Source organism: Gallinula chloropus (assembly GCF_964237585.1).
Source record: "Gallinula chloropus genome assembly, chromosome: 3".
NCBI lineage: Eukaryota > Metazoa > Chordata > Aves > Gruiformes > Rallidae > Gallinula > Gallinula chloropus.
Genome location: NC_140087.1, coordinates 24,633,315 through 24,653,279, shown reverse-complemented (window position 1 = coordinate 24,653,279; position 19,965 = coordinate 24,633,315). Strand labels below are relative to the sequence as shown.

The 19,965-nt window shown below is 44.1% G+C and overlaps 1 protein-coding gene across 1 annotated transcript; it reads left to right on the top strand.

The window, feature by feature from the left end:
• Positions 1-10,994: 10,994 nt before the first annotated feature.
• On the top strand, positions 10,995-15,377 carry IL22RA2 (interleukin 22 receptor subunit alpha 2; the record flags this gene model as incomplete). The annotated part of the gene is made up of 5 exons (XM_084262467.1): positions 10,995-11,364; positions 12,221-12,371; positions 13,167-13,345; positions 14,615-14,784; positions 15,222-15,377. Exons 1-5 carry the CDS (start codon positions 11,268-11,270, stop codon positions 15,375-15,377), a joined length of 753 nt encoding a protein of 250 aa, XP_084118593.1. The 5' UTR covers positions 10,995-11,267.
• Between the last annotated feature and the right edge of the window lie 4,588 nt (positions 15,378-19,965).

Here is a 19,965-nt window from a genome sequence, read left to right as displayed (position 1 = left end):
TATGCTTGTTTTTGTTTTCTCTTGAAGAGTAATTTTGTATACAGCAGAATGCTACTGCTTCTTTTCGGTAAGCATATGCGTGTAACCTTTTCCTGCATATCTGAAGAACTAGAATCTATACCAAGAACCATTATTCTAGGATCACCTTGATATATCATGTAATCCTGTCACATTGTCTGTAACTCCTGTGCTAGCATGTTAGCCATTCCTCATTGGAAATAAGTGTGTAATATATATAAATAATATGTGTGCACGTATTATTTGGAAAATGTTTTTAAAATTCTGCTTTCCTTCAGAGCATTTTACTCATTCTTAGAACAATATGATTTCTTATAACAGATATCACCCAGACTCTTCCAAACATGCTTTCTAGCAGGTTGGCAATGGCTACCGCTTTCCCCTAATTTTTTTATGACATAACTCAGGAACTACACCAAATTACCTCCCTCTAAAAGTACATCTTGAGACGATAGAAAAATAGTGTCCTAAACTGTAGTTCGTAAGTGCTTGTTATCTGACAGCCCTGAGACTATAATTTAGAAATCTGAAGGAAGACAATTTTAGTTTTTATATTTAAAATATTTTGAGTCTATTGCCTGCAATCCAGTTATTTCCTTTTATTCAAGAGTCGATGGGTGCTTTCTGTTAGTAGGAAATCTTTACAATAGCTCTTAGTGAAACTTAGTTCATAAAAAACTGATGCTTTACAGATGCCAAAGTGGTGCTTCTATGCAAAATTATATCTTTGTTTTAAAAGATAGTTTTTGTAGGATTATCAGTAATTTTTGCATGTTATAGCAGGTGATTTTGAAGGAAAACCAGTTTTGCAGTACTTCTGTCTTAACATTTCTCAGTAACAGAAGTAAGCCTAGGATAAAGTTGATACAACAGTTTCTGGACTGCTTGCAGTCCTGCAGATAATCAGACATTAACCACAGTGCTATATACCCAGTTCCCATAGATTTAAGGGCAATAGCCATTTTTTCCATTCCTACTCAGGGGAAGATAACAGGTCTGTTACCAGCATTTTGATAGTTTTAGGAAAAGCCAAATCAAGCAGGAGACTCTTGTAGTTATGGTGTGATGGAAAGCCTGGCTAGAAAGATTTCAGCATGCGTTAGCTTGGCTTTGATGTGTTTCTGCATTATGTCCAAATGCCCTGAGACCGCCCCCTCCTTGTACCTTTTTCAGGGTCACCTGAGTTGCTAGAAGGCACAGCTGGTGACTTACTGCTTAGGATCCCCTAGTGTGTAGGTAGCTCCGTGCAAAATTGATTCTCTTGGTGCTACAAAGGCAGCTTCAAAAATCAGAATGAACTTGCACTTCAGCTACACTGAGTTTGCCGTTAATGCGGCTCACTGCTGGAGCGTGCTTCTAGCAGCCTGTCTGCCATGGAGGTGAGCAGCTGCCTCTTGTGCACAGTTTGAAGCTGATGTCATTTCTTCCAGGTTGTGCAGGTTTGTGGATAAGCACAAATGGCAATAAATGTCAGTAAGTGTTTAAGATAAACTTGGCTCAGAAATAAGGTGTTAAAATCTGAGAGCTTGGCTTGTTTCTTGGGAAGAAGTTCCCGATGAGGCACTTGCTGAGTATTCCATCTTCTTGCTGTTGGTAGCTTGTTTTCCTTCTGTGAGTTTTTTCAGAAAAATGTTGCCATTCCCCAGGAAGCTCAGCTGCAGCCATACAGCATTACCTGCCTCACAACCGTCCTGCCAGAAGCACGTAATTCACTGGAAATGAGTTCATTGGTGTACGTTCTTAAACAGCACGTACTGACAGCCTGGCACTGTTAGGAAAACTGACTTAAGACTCAGCCCCTTTGGTACAGGCGATTGTGAGAGATCACTGAGAGTTGTGGAAGGTTTTCCCATTGGCCATTGCTGATGCACTAGGAGAGGAATGATTCCTTCTGCCTGTGTTGAGGGCAGCTAGCTATGCTTCAAAACCAAGTGACTGTCTCAGATCCTGTTCCCTTCCCCCTGCAATACTGTTACATTTGTACATTGGCCAGAGCCTTTCCAGTATTGGGAGTTAAAGGGATCAGCAGGGTGCTAGGTTGTAATTAAGGACAAAGACATAAAGATCGATCAGAAATAACACAAATAGAGCATGAGCGTTGCAAGTCTTTGCTAGCATACAGTCTGCAGCCTGCAGCAGCTGGACTTCTTGGGACAGGGAACATGGAAGCACCTTACCTGACAGCCAGTTCGCCTTGCTTTTGCAGTCCCGCAGTGCCAAGTACCTGACTGAGCTGGTTGGAAGCTGCTGGGTAGGTAGTCGTTTTCTCTGCGTTTTCACTGAACTGTTACATGAGTTAAAATTAATAAATGACTGTACTTGTGGTATAGTTTTAAGTTTGTCATGCACAGCACCTTGACACAAGATACCAAAGCACCTAACACTTTGAGGTTCAAGATTATTTAATATTCGTGCCTTTTGCAGACATACCAACTACCTGGTGTGACATGTGTAGAAGGTTTCACTGCTTCAAGCTGTTTCAGGTGATAATTAATCTTCTCATGGCTGCTCAGCATTTCTACCTTTCTGTCTCCTAAAGATGATTTGGGAGATGATGGAATATGAAACATTATACCCTGGGCAAGAGAAATTGCATCACAAAACATTGGCGTCATACCTGACAGCATTTCTAAAGAATTTCCTTAGTTTCTCGCACAGATGCTCTAACTTTTCATTATCAGGGCTGCAGTTACAGTGAAGCATGGTGGTAATACTGCATGCTGGCACAGAAGCATCAAATCATAGAATGCTTTGGGTTGGAAGGGACCTCAAAGATCATATAGTTCCAAACCCCTGCTGTGGGCAGGGACACCCTCCACTTGACCAGACTGCCCAAATCCCCATCTAACCTGGCCTTAAATGCCTCCAGGGATGGGGCTTCCACAACCTCTCTAGGCAGCCTGTGGCAGGGCCTCACTAACCTCATAGTAAAGAATTTCTTCCTAACATCTAACCTAAACCTGCCCTCTTTCAGCTTAAAGCCATTGCCCCTTGTCCTATCAATACACTGATGAACAATCCCTGTCACACTTTCCTGTAGGACCCCTTTAAGTATTTGTATGCTGCAATTAGGTCTCCCTGGAGCCTTCTGCAGACTGAACAAGCCGAAATCTCTCAGCCTGTCTTCATAGGAGAGGTGCTCCCGTCCCCGATCATCTTAATGCCCCTCCTCTGGACTCACTCCAACAGCTCTGTGTCTTTCTTGTACTGGGGACCTCAGAGCTGGACACAGGACTCCAGGTGGAGTCTCATGAGATCAGAGTAGAGGGGTAGTATCCCAGTTGCCGAGAACAGGCATTTATACTTGTATGTAATCCTTCACTAGTTGAGATTGCAGGAGAAAAAACTTGTGTGAGAAGAGCTGGGTTTCCCACAGCTAGAGAGACCCAGTTCCTCTGAAGTAGTGCCATGTAAACAGTTTAGTATTAATAAATAGGAGCTATTGTACTCAGTAGTTTCAACATGTCTTAAAAAAGAAAACAAGCACAAAGCACCTTTTATCTTAAGCGACCTGCATGGATTTCCTTAGTGTGTTTTTAAAAATACAGTCCTTTAACTATGAAGCCCTTTTTTATTAATATGCTTTCTATGTTTGCTAAATGGGTGTGATCACTGAGCTGGGTGGGACTTCAGGGGTCTGTGGTTCATTCTCCCTCGGACTGCGTCGTTCCTCCCAGGCATTTGTTCAAAGGCTCCACGACCCCATCAGGCAACTTATTCTACAAGCCCTTTACCCCCACGTCTAATGCAAGTCTTCCTGACTTCAGAAACCTACTTATCTGCAGCGGGCCTGCTGAATATACTTTGGTTCTTGTCTGAAATCTGTAACTAAGCTATCTGCTTAAATATTGTTACATTGTTTTAAATGTTGTTACATTGAATTATAAACAAATGTCAAAAGACAAATAGGAGTGTGTGCTTGCTTCTTTCTTACCGTTATCTTTTGTACTGAAGGCTAAATCTGCTGTTGAAGCTTGCTCAGTTCGTGCCATGTGTGTAGTGTGTGCTTGAGCATCACTGAAAATTAATAGACAACAGTTTGTGGGACGTCTGGGTAGTGTGTGTGTTTGTTTATATGCAGCCAGTTACTGTATTCTACACACCAGATGTCTAGCATAGTTTTAAACTAAGGTCAGTTCTCATCTGTCAAGATATCTGTTGGGTGGAACACCACACAATCCAGGCAGCAGTGGAAGGACACAACTTTTTATCCATTTGCTTTGGGAGAGGTGCCTGTCGTGTACACATGTGAGGAGGTGCCTTTGCTGTGCTTCAGTAGCTGATCTTGGAGAGAGACGAGGACTGACACCCAGGAGCTCTTCAGTCTGCTGATTCTGGTTTCATCATCAGCTTTGCAATTTCTTTTTTGCCCTTTGATGCTACTGATGCAGCCTGCAAGAACTTCAGCTCTATTGCTTGAGCCTGAGGACTCTCCTTATGCTCCTTTTAAAAATTACAGACAAAGATGTGATGGCCGTGTCATTTCAATGGATTAATTGCTATAGAGCAAGGAAAGCCAGCCTTCCTTGAACCTTTTACTGATTACTTCATCTGAAGTTTAAATGATCACAAAAGACTTATTTATGTGATGTTTGTTTCTCATTAGCAAGCATGTGCATTCTTACATATATCTGGGAAATCAACTGTCTTTGAAGCATCATGCTAAGTTACCCAAGATAATGCAGGCTGCCGGTAGAAGGATGTTGGTTTCACTTGTCTGTCAAATCTAGAAGGTGCAATTTAAAAACATTTTCTACTCCTGATCAACACGTTTAGTCCTTTGCAGTAACTTCTTAATACTAATTGAGTAGTGCTGGCTATGGGCAGATTCCAGTAAGAACTGGAAGAATTCAGATTCTCCTGGCTGTGACTCCAGATTGAGCAGAGTCAGAACAAATTGAGAAACTTTATTAACGTATAAGCATCAATTACTACACTTAAATTTATATCACAGATTCTCTGAGGTTTAATAATGGATTAGGGGATTTTATTATTAACCCACTATGAATTACAGTCTAGGCAGGGTTCTTCTTGAGGTTTTGGGGTTTGTCTCATTTGGACGCAGCTCTCACCCTCGTGTCTTCTCACTTGCCCATTTGTGTGATTCAGCAGTGACAGGGGAGCTGATCAGGCTGAAAACTCATTCTTCATTTATTGTGGGGCAAAGAGTTTTTCTACTAGGCAGCCACAGCTTGTAAGAGGAAATGCATTACATGCAGAGAAAACCAAGGACAGACAAACCAGATGGTTCTGCCGGCCAGCTCACTGCGTCTTCTGCAAAATTTGTGCGCTGACTTCCCCTGGGTAGCGCAGTCTCAGAAGGGTTGTGTAAATAAATGCCCCATCAAAAATACCCTTCCACAAAGAGTATTCAGAATCCTTTCAGGTTGAAAATAAGGAATGAAAAGACTTGAAATCTGATACACTATTTTCTTTCTGGGTATGACTTTTGTGCTGTGTTTTGGGGTTTTGAGAGTTCCAGGGTTGGTGTTTTGGTTGGGCTGTTTGTTGGGTTGGGTTTTTTTCCCCAAAGTTAATAGCAACTCAGTTAATTATAGGAAGAGTAGAAGGTATATATCATCCCTGCACTCTTGCTGCAGAAAATGGGAATCTTATGTAGTGGTTTGTGCTTTCTGCTAGTATACTTTCATAGAGTTGAAGCCTGTGACGGCAGCCACCATGATTGCATCCTGTTGCAAATGTGATGAAATGTAAGGTAAGTTTTAACAGGTAAGGAGAGGGTGCAAGTGCTCGCCTGAAGGGCCAGAGGGCAGTGCCAGCACCTGGATGGAGGCAGGGAGCACTTTTGCCATTCCTCAGTCTCTACTTCAGTGTGGGTTCATCCCAGGGATGCCTCTGATCAGGCATTAGTACAGTGCCTGCTTCCCCTTGGCCAAATCCAAATCCAAAATGGAAAAAAAAACCCACCAGTGTGGATTTGGGTAATGAGTTACTACTACTTCCAGAGTGTGCAGCAGAACTAGCAACTGAGACATGCTAGATTTCATTTCCTGTAAGAAAAAATACAGAGCGAAGCCTTTTGGCTAGTTTGTATCACAGCATGACCTCAGTTTCCTGGTTAAATGGTCACATTGAAGTAAACTTGAAACTAACACCTCTGAGAAGTGTGAAAACCAGTTATGCTGAGCGTGGAGGAGTCTGTCCTAAAAAGCTCAGCACACCGATTCCTGAACGCCAGGATCCATGCAGGATCTGAGATACTGTATTTTAAAAACAACAAAAAACCCCAAACAAAAAACAAACAGAAAAAACCCCACCCAAAACTCAAAACTGCAGTATGTTTACAAATACAATAGTCTGTGGGAGATGGTGGTGGTGAAAGTTGTTGGAATAGAGTCCTTTTCTAGTGTTCATGCTCCTTGGGTGATGCAGAGATGACAGTGAGAATTCATAAGGCAACTACAGAACTGAGCTACAGGCTGGAAAGTGTGGTGATGCTTGAAAACTTCCACTTCCCCCTCCCCCTGTTTGTTTTTTATCCCCCTAGCCAGGGAAACCCCTGGAGCTTCCATCTTTCCAGGTTTTACTGCCAAAAGCAGCTACCAGAAGCGTTTGCTCCTTGTGCAGGCACAAACGGGGAGGCAAGCACCCCCGCTCCTTCTGTCTCTCCCCAGTGCTCGCCTGCCCACCTCTCGCCACCCTCGTGTTACGTGGTGAATCAGCTCGGCGCGGTCTGTGGTTTGGACAACACGGGGCTGTAGTGATCAGGAACAGAGACTTCCAACCACGCTGCCTACGGAAAGATGAACATGTGGGTCATATCCTCCCTGCACCGGTGGTATTTCAGCCGTAGCCTCAGCTGCTGCTGGTGGCAGTGTCGGAGAGAGCGAGCATTGCCATTACCAGGCTTTGACCTTTCTGTTCTTTACCTTAGTAGGTGGACCAAGCATGAGTAATGTTTGTGTTGTACCTCTCCAGGCTTATCTGTGGTTTCTCCGGGTGAAGTGATCACCTGGCACCTTTCCTATACTATTAAGATTGCCTAAGCAAAGCCAACAACCACGTTAATTCCACGTGTCTTTAAGCTGGTGGGGTTTTTGTCTGTAGATGATTTGGTGAGGGTCTTGCAACCTAAAGAAAAGCAGTTATTTTCTCAATGAACTTAAGCTACAGAACTCCTTAGCAGCAGGAAAAAGAATCATGTGGCTTTGCAAATGACCAAAAAAAAAAAAAAAGTTTAAAAAAAACAAACTTGTCTTTTAAATAAAATACTTCGATCCATTTGGGGGTTAGGTACCACCTACAGTTCCATTTATAGTGAACACTATAGTGAACATTAGTGTTCACTGTGTATAGTGAACATTAGTGTTGGCTATGAACATTCTGGTGCAATTCAGTGTTTTATTCATAGTTAAATATATATCATATGTGCAAATTCAGTGAGCCTTCAGCAGATCTTCATCTCTAATATCTTCCGATGTCTCACTATCAAGATGCAGCTATGGCACTGGGGATTTCTAACTCTAATCTTTAAAATGTTGACTAAGCCCACTCTTAAAGAGTGAGAGCTTAACAGTTTGTACCTGTGGGCGGGAAGTAGTAAAGGCACGCACAGCAGTGAAAGTCAGCCTTGCTTCCTCAGAAACTTCTCTGTCATAACTCTTGTGATGCAATCCCTCTTCCCTGAAGGGCAGGAAAAAAAAACAATCAAAAAGTCCCTCCTGCCTGATTGTGGGTGTTTTATTATTTTTTTTTTCTTAATTTTCTGGTTTGTTTTTTGGTTTTTTTTTGTGTTAGGTGTTGGGGGTGTGTGGGGGTGTGTGGGGGTGTGTGTAGTGATTCATTTTCTGTGTGGGGCAAGGGCTGCCTTGCCACACATGACAGACCAGAAAAGGCTGAGGGAGCCGGGTCCATGCAGCTGGGAGAGGCGGCGGCTGGGGAGGGGATCTAATTGCGATTTGACAACTATATAAATGTTGCCAAAAAGCCAGATTTCCCTCTGAGGCTCCGAAACAATAGACAAAAAGCAGCTGTCACAGTTGTGCTTACATCTATGGAGGAAAAACTCATGCTGACAGGTGGTCCAATGTGGGCTGACGCTGCTGTGAGACTGGCTCTGAGCCTTCGGCTGGACTGGGTGAACTCCGGAGCCACCTCCCAAGGCAAGTTTTTTGTGGGTCCACTCTGGCTGCGTGGAAGGCTAAAAGACTGAAAAATACAGCTGCAATATTGAAGACAATCTTTGGGTCCAGAACAATCCGAGCCATGCGGTTTTTATTGTCTATATGTGAAATGCCACACATGGGAGAGACTTGTCAAGCCTGCCAGTTGCTAGAAGTATCCTCTGTGTGCTTTGGGAGCTTCTCCCCTTCCTCCATCTTCCTGTAGCCTCATCCTGGAATGTCCACCTTCCCATCCACTCCAAATATCAGCAACTCACATCCGATAAGCCAACGGTGGGGTGCAGAAGCAGTTCCAGGATTATTCTTTCTCTTTCAGTGGATGGGAAACCACTCATTCAAGGGAAAAAAGAAAAAAAAAACAACAAAACCACAACACAAAACCATCAAAAAACCAATGAGGTGGGGCTATCAGATTGAATGAGTCAGGCAGCTTCCAGCAAGAATGTACTTGACTTTTACCTCTGTGTAGCAATATCCGATCCTCAAGAGAAAGAAATCTGTTTACCCAGCATTTGGATCCGCTTTTATTCCAGGAAAAGGGAAAATTCTCATGCCCAAGGTTCTGTGTCTGTTCACAGAAACACCAGTACTGATGTTTAACAAAGGTTTGGATCAAAAAGATGCTTCAGTGTAAACCAGGATAAGCTGGTAGGGCAATGACTAACGTGGAGTCTGCTGGGGAAAGTAGTACATTTCCAGTTTCCATTTCTTCATAAAGTACCATTCAGAGTGTTCTTAAACAACATCGTTTCTTAAAAGTTCTCACTTATATTTGAAGTAGCACGCCCTCCTGCAACGTTCGTCAAATGTTTATGTTTTTAAAGGTACTATATATAACTGTATTCTGTTAAACTCCAGGCACCTGTGTACGTGTGTGTTGCTGGATTGACTCTAGCTATCTTTATCACACAAAGAACAACTGAGGTTGATGAGTTGGACAATGTTACAGATGCTAATAACCTGGGGATTACTGGCAGCTCTTTCAATAATCACAAAAAATTATGTGAAGAGTTACCGATTACTTCAGGCTGCCAAGCCCAGTTGCAGATAAGGCGCTATCAGAGTGCAACGCATAGGAAACCCTAATTTTTTTCCACGGGGGTAGGTGTTCCTTTCTCCACGCCGCAGAGCAGCCTTTACTGAGCAAAACCCGACGGCGCCAGGCAGGCTGGCCCTCAGCTCTGCACTCCTAGGAGAAACCACCATCAAAAGCAATTTTGGCAAAGCTCCACACTTCAACTCCTGGCAGCGGGCTGTTGTGCGGCGTACGGGAAGGTGTGTTGGTACAACTCAAGTAAGCAAATATGCAACCTGTGACTAAATGATGACATTTCTGTCTGATGATTGGTTTATAAAAGTTCCCTATTCCCGCACTTGAGCTCATCTAACATGATGAAATACTAATTGCATTTGATGTGGGGAACTTCTTAAAGGTCACTGGATCTTGAAAATGTGTTTGGGAAATGGATAGATAAAAAAGTCCCAGCCAGTGATGGCAGGGTGGCCTTCTTGCTTTCTACCTTCTACCTCCATTTTGGTTTTTGGTTTTTTTTACTGCCTTTCTTCTCTGTTCTTTAGTTCTTTTTAGTGGGTTGATGAGTTAATTAGGTACACATTTAGAGCTTTAGTGTATCTGCTGCAGGTTTGGTGCTTGGCTGATTAGGTAGAGGTGGCCAGCTGAACTGAGAGCCTGTGACCCTGAATCTGACTGAGGCCAGCTTCTTGATTAGATGTCCAGTTTGCTGAGTACAAGCAGTTGCTTTTAAATTTTGTCCTGATGGGTGTTTTGCTTCTACCTTTTCCCAAAGTGAAGACTGTTAGGCAAATTTTTGTTTCTGCAGACAGGTAGTCTTTATGTCCATTATTTCATTGTGGGTGTCATTACCTAGTGCAGTGCTATGTCGTACGAAATTTATGTTCTTCTCGTTTATCGATGTGACCTTGCAGAAGGAGAATGCATCCTGACCTTTCCCCAGATGCAGCGGTGCACAAGTGGCAAAGTACACGTGGATGTCAGCACCAGGGAGCTTTCAGGGACAGAGGACTAAGGGGCAAGACTGGGCAGGAGGGACAGCAGGTTCCTAGCCACCTCCAGTGGCACCCTGTTTGCTGCCAGTGACTGACTCGGCTGAGATTTCCATATGCCTGAGGAGCATGAAACCTGGCTCCCACCAGGCAGGCACTCACACAACACTGAAGTGTTTACAAATGCAAAGCGAGGTGGCTTTCACCAGGGAGCCCCAGTTCCCCCAGCCCTGGGGTCAGGCTCACAGGGATGCGTGTATTGGAAAGGCGGGATTCGGAGGACAGTGTAACAAGCGCCAGTATGTGTGCAGACAGACTCATGGCACACCCGCACCAGCCGGGGCATATGACTCCTGGCAGTCTGAAAGTCCAACGCAGAGTGGCACTTTGGCCCAACGGGCTGGGCTCACTCACCTCTCTGCTCCCTCTCCTGAGGCTGTGAGTGCTGCGGCTGCCCCAGCCTCCCAGCATCTCTCTTGCAGCCAGCCCAGGACACGCTGCCCAGCAGCACGGCTGGCAGCGATTTCACAGCCCCTTGTTCTTCCGATGAGACATGCCTAGATGATTTCCTGCTGCAAACACACTTGCAAACTCCATCTGCTTGCATTCGACCTGAAGACAGGCCACCAAATCAGATGACATCCCATGGGTACGTCTTTTACATTTTTGTGGCAAAACTTCTCATGTTCTTCAGCTCTGAATGACTAGTAAGCTGAAAAACAAACAAACAAACAAACTAACTAAATGCTAGCACAGCAAGCAAGCAAGCTTGTGTGACAAATTCATGGGATAAATAATTGCCAGACATCATTTGGGAATTAGTGCCTTAAAAAAAAAAAAAAAGAAAAAAAGAAAAAGAACCTTTTTCATGCTGTTTTCCTTCATAATTAATCCCAAACTTCAGTGACCATAGCTGCCAAGTAAGAACAACTGCTTATGCTTAATTTAGAGTAACTCATATGTTTTTCAGCTAACTTAAACCGAAGCCAAACTGGGGATTTTGAAAACCGCTGCAAATGAGGGGAACTCTGGAGTGTTTAACAATTACTTCCTCATAAGACATGCCCAAGAGGAAGAGAGATGCTCTTCAGTCATGGAGCTGCTCTCCTAAGTATGAGGGGGATCACGCTTTCCTCCCTCTGCTTAGTGATGCACCTGCTTCAGGATGAGATAACCAGTAAGTAAAGGCTTTCTGCTCTTTTCCTGTGTGGGGAGAGGGACGCTGGGTCTGTCATTGAATCTCTGGGTCTTTTAGTGGGTTTCAAAGGTCCTGTCATTTTCAAATTAGTCTGTTATTTTGTCTTGGAAGGTTCTGAAACGCAGCTAAAGCAAGCATGTTGCCCATTGAACTTATTCACAGCTCTGTTACCTATTTCAATTCCATTAGTACAAGTCTTGCTGGACTGTGTGATAAAGCTGCAGTAATGTACAGTCATCGGGGTCGCAAAACTGTTAACACCTGGATGCTTCAGAGGGGTTGTTAACTGATTGTCATCTGTAACCATCGCAGCTTGAAAATAAAATGCCCAGAGAATTGTCAGGCAGCTTTTGCCAGTAACGTGTGCTGGAAAAGCAGCAAATCTGAGGTTATTTTTTATTAGGCAAGAGCTGATAAGCAGGATTGCGGCAATTGTTAAAACAACTATAATCCTTGTAGGTTAAGGTTGAGACGTGGAGGGAAGGGCACTTGGCTTGAACTACTGATGTGGCTGCTCTGCGAATTCAGCCAAAGGGTTTGTTCCCTGGGATGTCCACTGGGGCATCTTTCACAGCAGTACACTCACTAAGGAAAACAAAACAACAAATGGAAACACAGAAAAGCCTTCCTTTCATAATACTGAGTGTGTTTGTTCTGTAACTGCTAGATTTGGTCACTGTGGCTCGGGGTGTTTTGAACATGAGATCCAGGAGATTTAATTTCCCTGCAGTCTGCTGGCCTGAAACTGACTGAGCTGTACCACTACCCCTGATGTGAATACACAGGAGCGTGTCTGTGACAAATTTGTTATGTTGCTGTTCCTTATTATTTGCAGCTATTTTAGTTTCGGAAAATCAAGATCTGAAAGATTCAATTAAGCCACAGAAGGTTGAATTTCATTCACTAAACCTCAACAGCACTTTGCATTGGCAGCCTGGGAGGGCCAGAGAGGCAAGGGACACAGTCTACTTCGTGCAGTATAAAGTGTAAGTACCAGGGGAAGTCTGGCCTCCCACCGGGCTGGGGCTCACCCCTGCTTAGCATGTGAAAGCCATTTTTCAGGTGACAGGAATTATTGTCCCCATGGCTTGGGAATGACCGCGTCCTGCTCGGCTGTCAGCGCTCAGCTGTATCTGTGCTTACCAGTGGCCCATAAGGTGCAGCTGAACAGCCCGAGGCAGGGGATGAGCACCTCTGGAAATACATTCTGCACCCTCATTGCATCGCAGAGTTGCAGAAAAATGAAGTTTGATGGGGTCCTCTGCCTGAAGCAGGTCTAACTAGGTCAGGTACTTCTGCAATAGGACCTTGGAGGTATTTCAGTGGCCCACCTTGCCAGTGGTGCAGGCAGGGCACTTCACACAGCAAACAGGAGGGAGTGGTAGGGGTTGGTCCTCAGAGGAGGTACACTCCTGTTCCCAGCACACCTGGTGAGCACCTGAAATCACCTTTAAGAAATCAGTTGATGGAAAACAGCATTCTGCCCATCATTAAACACACCAGTCAGAGCTTGCCCGATCCTCCCGAGGGGCAAGCGTGCAGCAGATTCCTACTGGGCCGGTGATCCATGTCTCCGCTTTGGGATTCTTTCAGAAAAGACAGAAATCCATAGCTCCCAAATGCCCATGAAATCAGTCTTCCCTGCCATCAAGTTGAAGAAGAGAGTTAATTTCCATGGCAAAATGCTTGTCAGCACCACCGAGCGAAAGCAGATGGTTAAAAGTCTGTACTTACCCAGCTGGAGACAACTAAAGCTTACCTCCTTCCTCCCTTCTCCATAGGTATGGACAGAGCATGTGGCAAAACAAAGATGAGTGCTGGGGGATTCAACACCATGTCTGTGACCTGACAAATGAGACCTCTGACATCCAAGAGCCTTACTACGGCAGAGTGAAGGCCGTGTCAGCTGGCATCTATTCCGACTGGAGCCTCAGCTGCAGATTCACTCCCTGGCGGGAAAGTAAGTACAAACATATGGGTCTCTCTGAGAAAGGAACTGGGTTTTCTGCGGGGTGGAATACATAATTTTTACTCACAGTTTACGAACATGAGTAATCCTTTCTTAACTACAGAGCTGTACTAAAAGAAGTTGTGAGCCAACTGCTCTCAGGTGAAGGGTTGCAATAAAGTAATTTTCTTCACACTTGGATGCCAACCAATTATGGATAAGTAGCCACTTCTCTATACTAAGGGGAGCAGAAATGCCCAGCTCCCTTTAACGCAACCCCTTCCTCAAAGCATGGAACTACAAAGTATTTTCAGCCATTTTTGGTGCTGCTGGCAGGACTGGGCACAAGGTGGAGGAGAAGGGAATGTTTTCTGCTTGAGGTGAAAAGGGAGAAGAGAGCTGAGAGCTATGCGACCACCATTCTACTCATGTTATGTGTTTTCCTGACTGCAGTGTATTTAGAGAGGACACGAGCAAAGCTTTTAGTTAGTACAGTCATTACAAGGCCATCACAGGTTGGAAATTGGAGGACTGTCAAAACACTGAACAGTACCAGTGTACGTACCAGTAAGTCCCCTGTGAACGGACCGGTTTTCCCTCACTAGTCCATACAAAATTGAATTGTGAACATCAGTGCAGGTCACTTCACAACCCTGAAGTGCAAATTACCTTGAGCTTCTTGTACGGACGAAGCCACAAGCTTTGACATAAAGCAGTACCTTGCAGCAGCAACAGTCTGTCCTGCCCTGTGCCACCTCCTTCTCCTGGAGAGGCTCATGGCGCAGCTGCTGTCCCGTCTCCCCACATCTCTGGGGCTGCACAGGTCTGCAGACAGTAGTTTGAATCCATAGCTGTGTTTAACCAAGCAGACTGCAAATGTTTTGAAGCTGCATCCTTGACATAACTGAAATGGTTCAAATAGTTGCTTTATGCAGGCCAAACACACAGACAAACAGGAGGGAAAAACTACCAGGGTTAAGAATCCGAAGCATTTTGTTTGACTAGCCCACAGTCAGCTCTGAGAGATTTCAAGAAGTTTGGTTCAGAAACATGAAACATGTAAGTTTGGCTTACAAACAGGGGAAATGTCCCTCTCCAAAATGTCCTGAAGCAATAACCACCAAGAAGGAAGGATTTACAAAGTGGCACTTCAACAGTAAATACAACATACTATAATGTTTCTAACAAGAATAATAAATCATTGAGTTAGTCCAAATTGTGGTCTGTGAAACATTATGAAGACACTGTACTTGTATTCATAGGTTTGGTGTTTTTCCTTAGCTGTGATAGGACCTCCGACGGTAGCTGTGGCTCATAGCAACAAATCCATAATAATAAAGCTCCAGGCTCCACGTTCTCCTTATAAAAGGAAGAGAGGCAGCATGATACCAATGACAAATTATTATGATCTGCTATATCAAGTCTTCATCATTAACAACTTGCTAGATGAGGTAAGTGGATATTCAAGTATAAACGCTTTACCACTGAAAATCCAGGGAAGTATGGGTACACCATGCTTGTTCCCAGAAATAGTCTTCCGGGATTGTGAGGGTATCCATGACAGGTTAAGTATTTGGAAACAAAGTAGCTTTACTTTTCATGAGTTGAATTTGATTGAATGGAGTTGCAGTTCCTCCCTTTATTCTTTTCTGTCAACTTAGCATTTCATACTCTAAGGCCTGGATTAAAAAGAAACAAAACAAAACAAAAGGACAGGGTGGGAATTTTAGGGGGAATTTTCTTTAAAAATCATAAATAAATTATTAATTATGTTGAGTTCATGCAAGTCCACGTGCTGCTCTGTGTCTGCTGGCCTTGTCAAACATGAGTCACAGACATACTTGCTAGGGCTATGTGCTTGACTGTCTGTTTTTACTCTTCTCTGAAGCAACACAGAGTGCTGGTGTATGAGGGGAGAGACAAGGTTATTGAAATAGAAGATCTGAGGCCTGGAGTCAGCTACTGCATCGTGGCTAAAACGTATGTGCCAACGCTGGACCGCAGCAGTGCGTACAGCAGCAGGCAGTGCACTATGCTGCAGTGACAGGGCTTGCACCTCTGCCACAGGTAAGTCACCAGCTAAAAACAGAGACAAGTCTGTAAGCCAAGAGCTATCCCTTCACCAAAAGCAGATACTCTGCAAAGGGAGAAAAAAAGGTGTGGCATAAAACCTGCCATCCCACACGACGCTATCAGCCAGAGCTCTTACATCATGTCACTTAGATTCTCAGCAGGTAAGAACCATACAGCTGAGATTAAATGAATGGCATAGATAATGAGTTGCATTCTGGCATGGTTCTCAGAAGCACCTCCCTCTTCCCTTTCTTTAAACAGTTATACGTAGTATTGCTTTCACCACTTTTTATTGCTGTCAAGGAATAATTAACTAGGAAAATGAGTGACCTCCAACTTTATTAGCATGCAGTTCTGCCACAAGCTCTGCAGTGCTGTTCAGGGATTTATCTGATGCATTTAATTCAAATGAACAGGTCCTCTTTTCGTGGCCTTTCTTCAGGCGCCGTGTGTTTAGAAATAAATCAGTTACCAAATTTCATGAGTTCCCACGAGCCAAAATGGAAGAGTTAGCTCAGTTGGCTGATCTGAAAAAAATCTCTTTGCTTACATACCTCCATCACTAGGCTATCTTCACATATCATATGCCCAGCAGAGAGATTTACTGTCAGTACTGCCTTGCAGGAGCTAAGGCACAGAGCGTATAAAGACCTAAGCCGAAGTTGACTTCAGTGTCATTGGCCTTAGCAAGCTCAGATCTGAGGCCTTTTTAGGGGTAACGGGGGAAAACTGGAAAAGCATCCAAGTTGGAACCTGTGTTTCTGTTCTTGAGACTTAGTCAGCAGGTTTAGGCGAAGGAGTGAGCAGGTTTCTAGATGGTTTTCCCAACTGGGAGCTCTGGTGAGAGCCAGACTGCTGAACAACCTGCAGAGGTACAGGAGACCTGCAGAGAAATGATGTGTTGCATTTTCAGCTGAACTGAACACCATCCAGGTTAAACATGCACCCCAGCAGCAGTTCTCTTTCTCTTCTCAGTTACAGGGATTATGGCAGAAGACGCCTCCCATCACAGTTCCAGCTGTAAATCGACACCTGTGGTCTATGTCTGGAATGCATACTCTGATGCTTTTTAAATTGACCTTTGCTGCATTAAAGGATTTGATTCATCACAAACATTTTAGGCTGCATAAAGACCCAGGATTCTTTGTATGTCTGATATTACAATTTCCAACGGTATATATTTGCATTTACAAAGGAAACAGTCTTGTAATATACAAAAATAAAAACCATGCAAAAAACACTTGTGAAAATACCCTGACAATGTTTCTAGGGATTTTCTATTATAAACCTTGGAATTAAAATACAATTTATAAAATAGAAGTTTCCAGTATTTTATTTCTTCTAGAACAAAGGCTGACGTAAAAGAGAAGAAAAAGCATCCTTTCTTTGAAATAACAGCTGTGCAGTCCAGGAGCATGCTCCATGCTCACAACGTTCTCATAGTTCCCTCAACATTTCTGAGAGTGAAACCAGAATGTGATTAGTCAGGAGATCATTTAAACTGAAACAGAAAATACCCTCACTTTCAGTCAGTGACAGACAGTTAAAGGGAAGACACCTCTTTTTCAACCATTTCACAGTAAATGACAAAAAAATGCTGACCATCCCCTACAATTTCTAATGGAATTACTACTACTAACCTTCAACGTCCAAGGGAAAATATTTCTTGGGCAAAGTCTGGGTAGATATCCATTAAGTCACCCAAGGATGGAGTGGTGAAATGGCTTTTCCACATCTCAATACTTAGCTGCATTCCATTATTGCAAATTAAATGAGAGGAGGTGAGAACGGGCCAGGCAGAAGAGACAAAGCAAGGCCCAGGAAAAAAAGAGCTCCCTGCTGTCTAATCACAGTCCACTTTTCCCTTGATTCACACATGCAAAGATGGATCAGATCAGTTTAAGACTTTGAGTTCACTTAAGCCACATGCACAGCATTTTTCATGATCTGCTGCTAATCACTGAGAGCAGCACGAGGACACTGGCAGTAGGCATTTGAGAGGAGGCTGTGCCTAAGTTAAGTGAATGCTGGTCACTCTTGTCCTTACCAAGGGAAAAAAGGGCATTACATGTTCAATATTTCCACCTCCTGATTCATGATAATTTGAATGAATCTATTTGCAGGCATCTAGCTGTGTCCACATATTTAGTCCATAAAACCAGGGTTCTTTCACCATCTTTCCATTTTTGCTCCTTTTCTATTTCAGCCAATTGCTTTAGCCCACCAATATCCCAGAGTTTCTTAATTTGGGTAATTTTTTTGGGGGGGAAGCAAGGCTTATTAAATCTCTATATAGTACCCAGCACTATGACAAGTCTCAGATCCAGCACTGCCCTGCTAGCCTTCTTGTGCTGGCAGAACCACAATAAAACCATCCAAGCAGACTATTAAGAAATTGTCTTCTATTTCAACAGTGGTGACTTCATTCACTCGTGGGTTATCACAGCCTGAAAGCAATATCTGTACTAATGCATGTTATTACTCAAGTTCACTTCTTTCTTTAGGGAAGCTCATAGTGCCGTTGTTACACAAGGACAAAGCTTTCTTAAGTATGGTTTCACCATGGCTAGAGGCCACATGCCCACCAAAGCCACTCTATCACTCCCCTTTTCAGCTGGACATGGGAAAAAATATGTATTGAGAGTCTTAGGAGTTGAGATACAGACAGGGGAAGATCATTTGGCAATCAGTGTCACGGGCAAAACAGGCTCAACGTGGCATTTAAAAAAAGCATCTAATTTATTACACTACCCACACACAAAGTGAAACCAGAGTAGGATAATGAGAAGTGAAAACAGGTCTTAAAACAACTCCCCCCTACACCCCTCCCTTTTTCACAGACTCAACTTTATTCATAATTTCTCACCCTTACTCCCCTCATGTGTCACAGAGGGAGACGAGGATGGGGGTTTCAGTCAGTTCCTCATGAGTTGTTTTCCTTCTTAGTTGGGGGGCATTCCTCACGCTCTTCCCTCGCTCCAGTGTGGGGTCCCACCCATGGGAAACAGTCCTCCATGAACTTCTCCCACACGAATTCTTTCTCATGGGGCTTCAGCTTTTCACCAGCTGCCCCAGTGTGGGTCACTGCTATGGGATGCAGTCCCTCAGACCCAGGCTGCTCCAGCCTGGTCCCTCATAAAGTCACAAGTTGTGTACGTCTGTCCCCACTCACTCTCCCCAACAAACCTGCTCCAATATGGACCTCTTTCCCCTCAGGCTGCAGGTCCTGCCAGGAGCTTGCTCCAATGTGGGTAACAGAGTCTTCTGTATGCCTCCACCTGCTCTAGTGTGGGGTTTCTGCATGGGCTGAAGATGGGATCTCTGCTCCCCATCATCCTCCATGGGCTGTAGGGGGACACTTGCTCCACCATGGGTTTCTCCATGACTACAGGGACATCTTTCTCTCTGGCACCTGGGGTGCCTCATTCTACCCTCCCCTTCACTGGCCTTGGTGTCTTCACAGTTCCTTACATCTTCTCACTCCCTTGTCTGGTGGCAAAAAGCGGCTGCTTGTGGGGTTTTTTTCTCCTAAATGTGATTCCCAGAGACACTGTGACCATCACTGATGGGCTCATCCTTGGTCAGCAGCAGGTCCGGTCTTGAGCCCAGCCGGTGTTTACTCTGTGGGACCTAGGGAAAGCTTCTGGCTGCTTCTTGCAAAAGCCACCCCTGCAGCCCACCCCCTCACCTCCCCGAATCCCACCACGCCAAAACACAACATTAAGGTAACATCTACTAACTCTAGTCAAGGAACAGACTTCAGTGCCAGATACTATGCCTCTGTCATACAGAGAGAACGAAACTGTTTAGGCTCTCAAATCCTCAAGAAGGTATTAAAAAAAAAAATTAAAAAAAGCAGCAGAGTCATAGGGGTGCCTGGAGTTCAGACCTGGCCAGAGACACAGCAGCTGCCATGTTACAGATCTGTGGAAACCTGGGAAACCCAAAAGTTTTTCAGTTTGCTAAAATAATGCAAACTGTGCAGCACCTACACTGCAAAAATAGTTAGAAGTCTGAAGATGTCTTGCACTATTATTTTTACCAATCTGTTAACCAGATTTCACTTCCTCAGTAACAGCTCATGGTTACAGAAAGCACAGCGAGAGTTGCAGGAATGACCCACTTCAGTTCTGACAGTGCCAGGATTTACTATTGCCAACCCCATGATGGCCAGCAAAAGCCAATTTACTCTTTTCATTTGAAATACAAATTACCTGCCATCTCTGCTGTGACATGTAATTTTACTGGGGAAGGGTTTGGTAAAATGTCTGGTGCTGTATTTTTTTCTCTGCAATCCAAGGTAGTGTCATGTTCCCAAGACACACACCCCACAGGGTGGGGCTTCTGCAGAGAAAAGAGCTTTGCAGTGACAAAGTTGGGTGGTCTTCACCCACAGCTTCTAGATAGCATTGGCAATGTAGGTTTTTTAAAACTTCATTGGTGTAGTAGCCTGTATGGTGCTGTTTACATCTGCATGAAGGGGGACTGGAGGAAGAGCTCACCCAGGCTCTAAACTACAACCAGGGCTTTCTTGCAGTTTCAGAATACCTGAAAAAGTG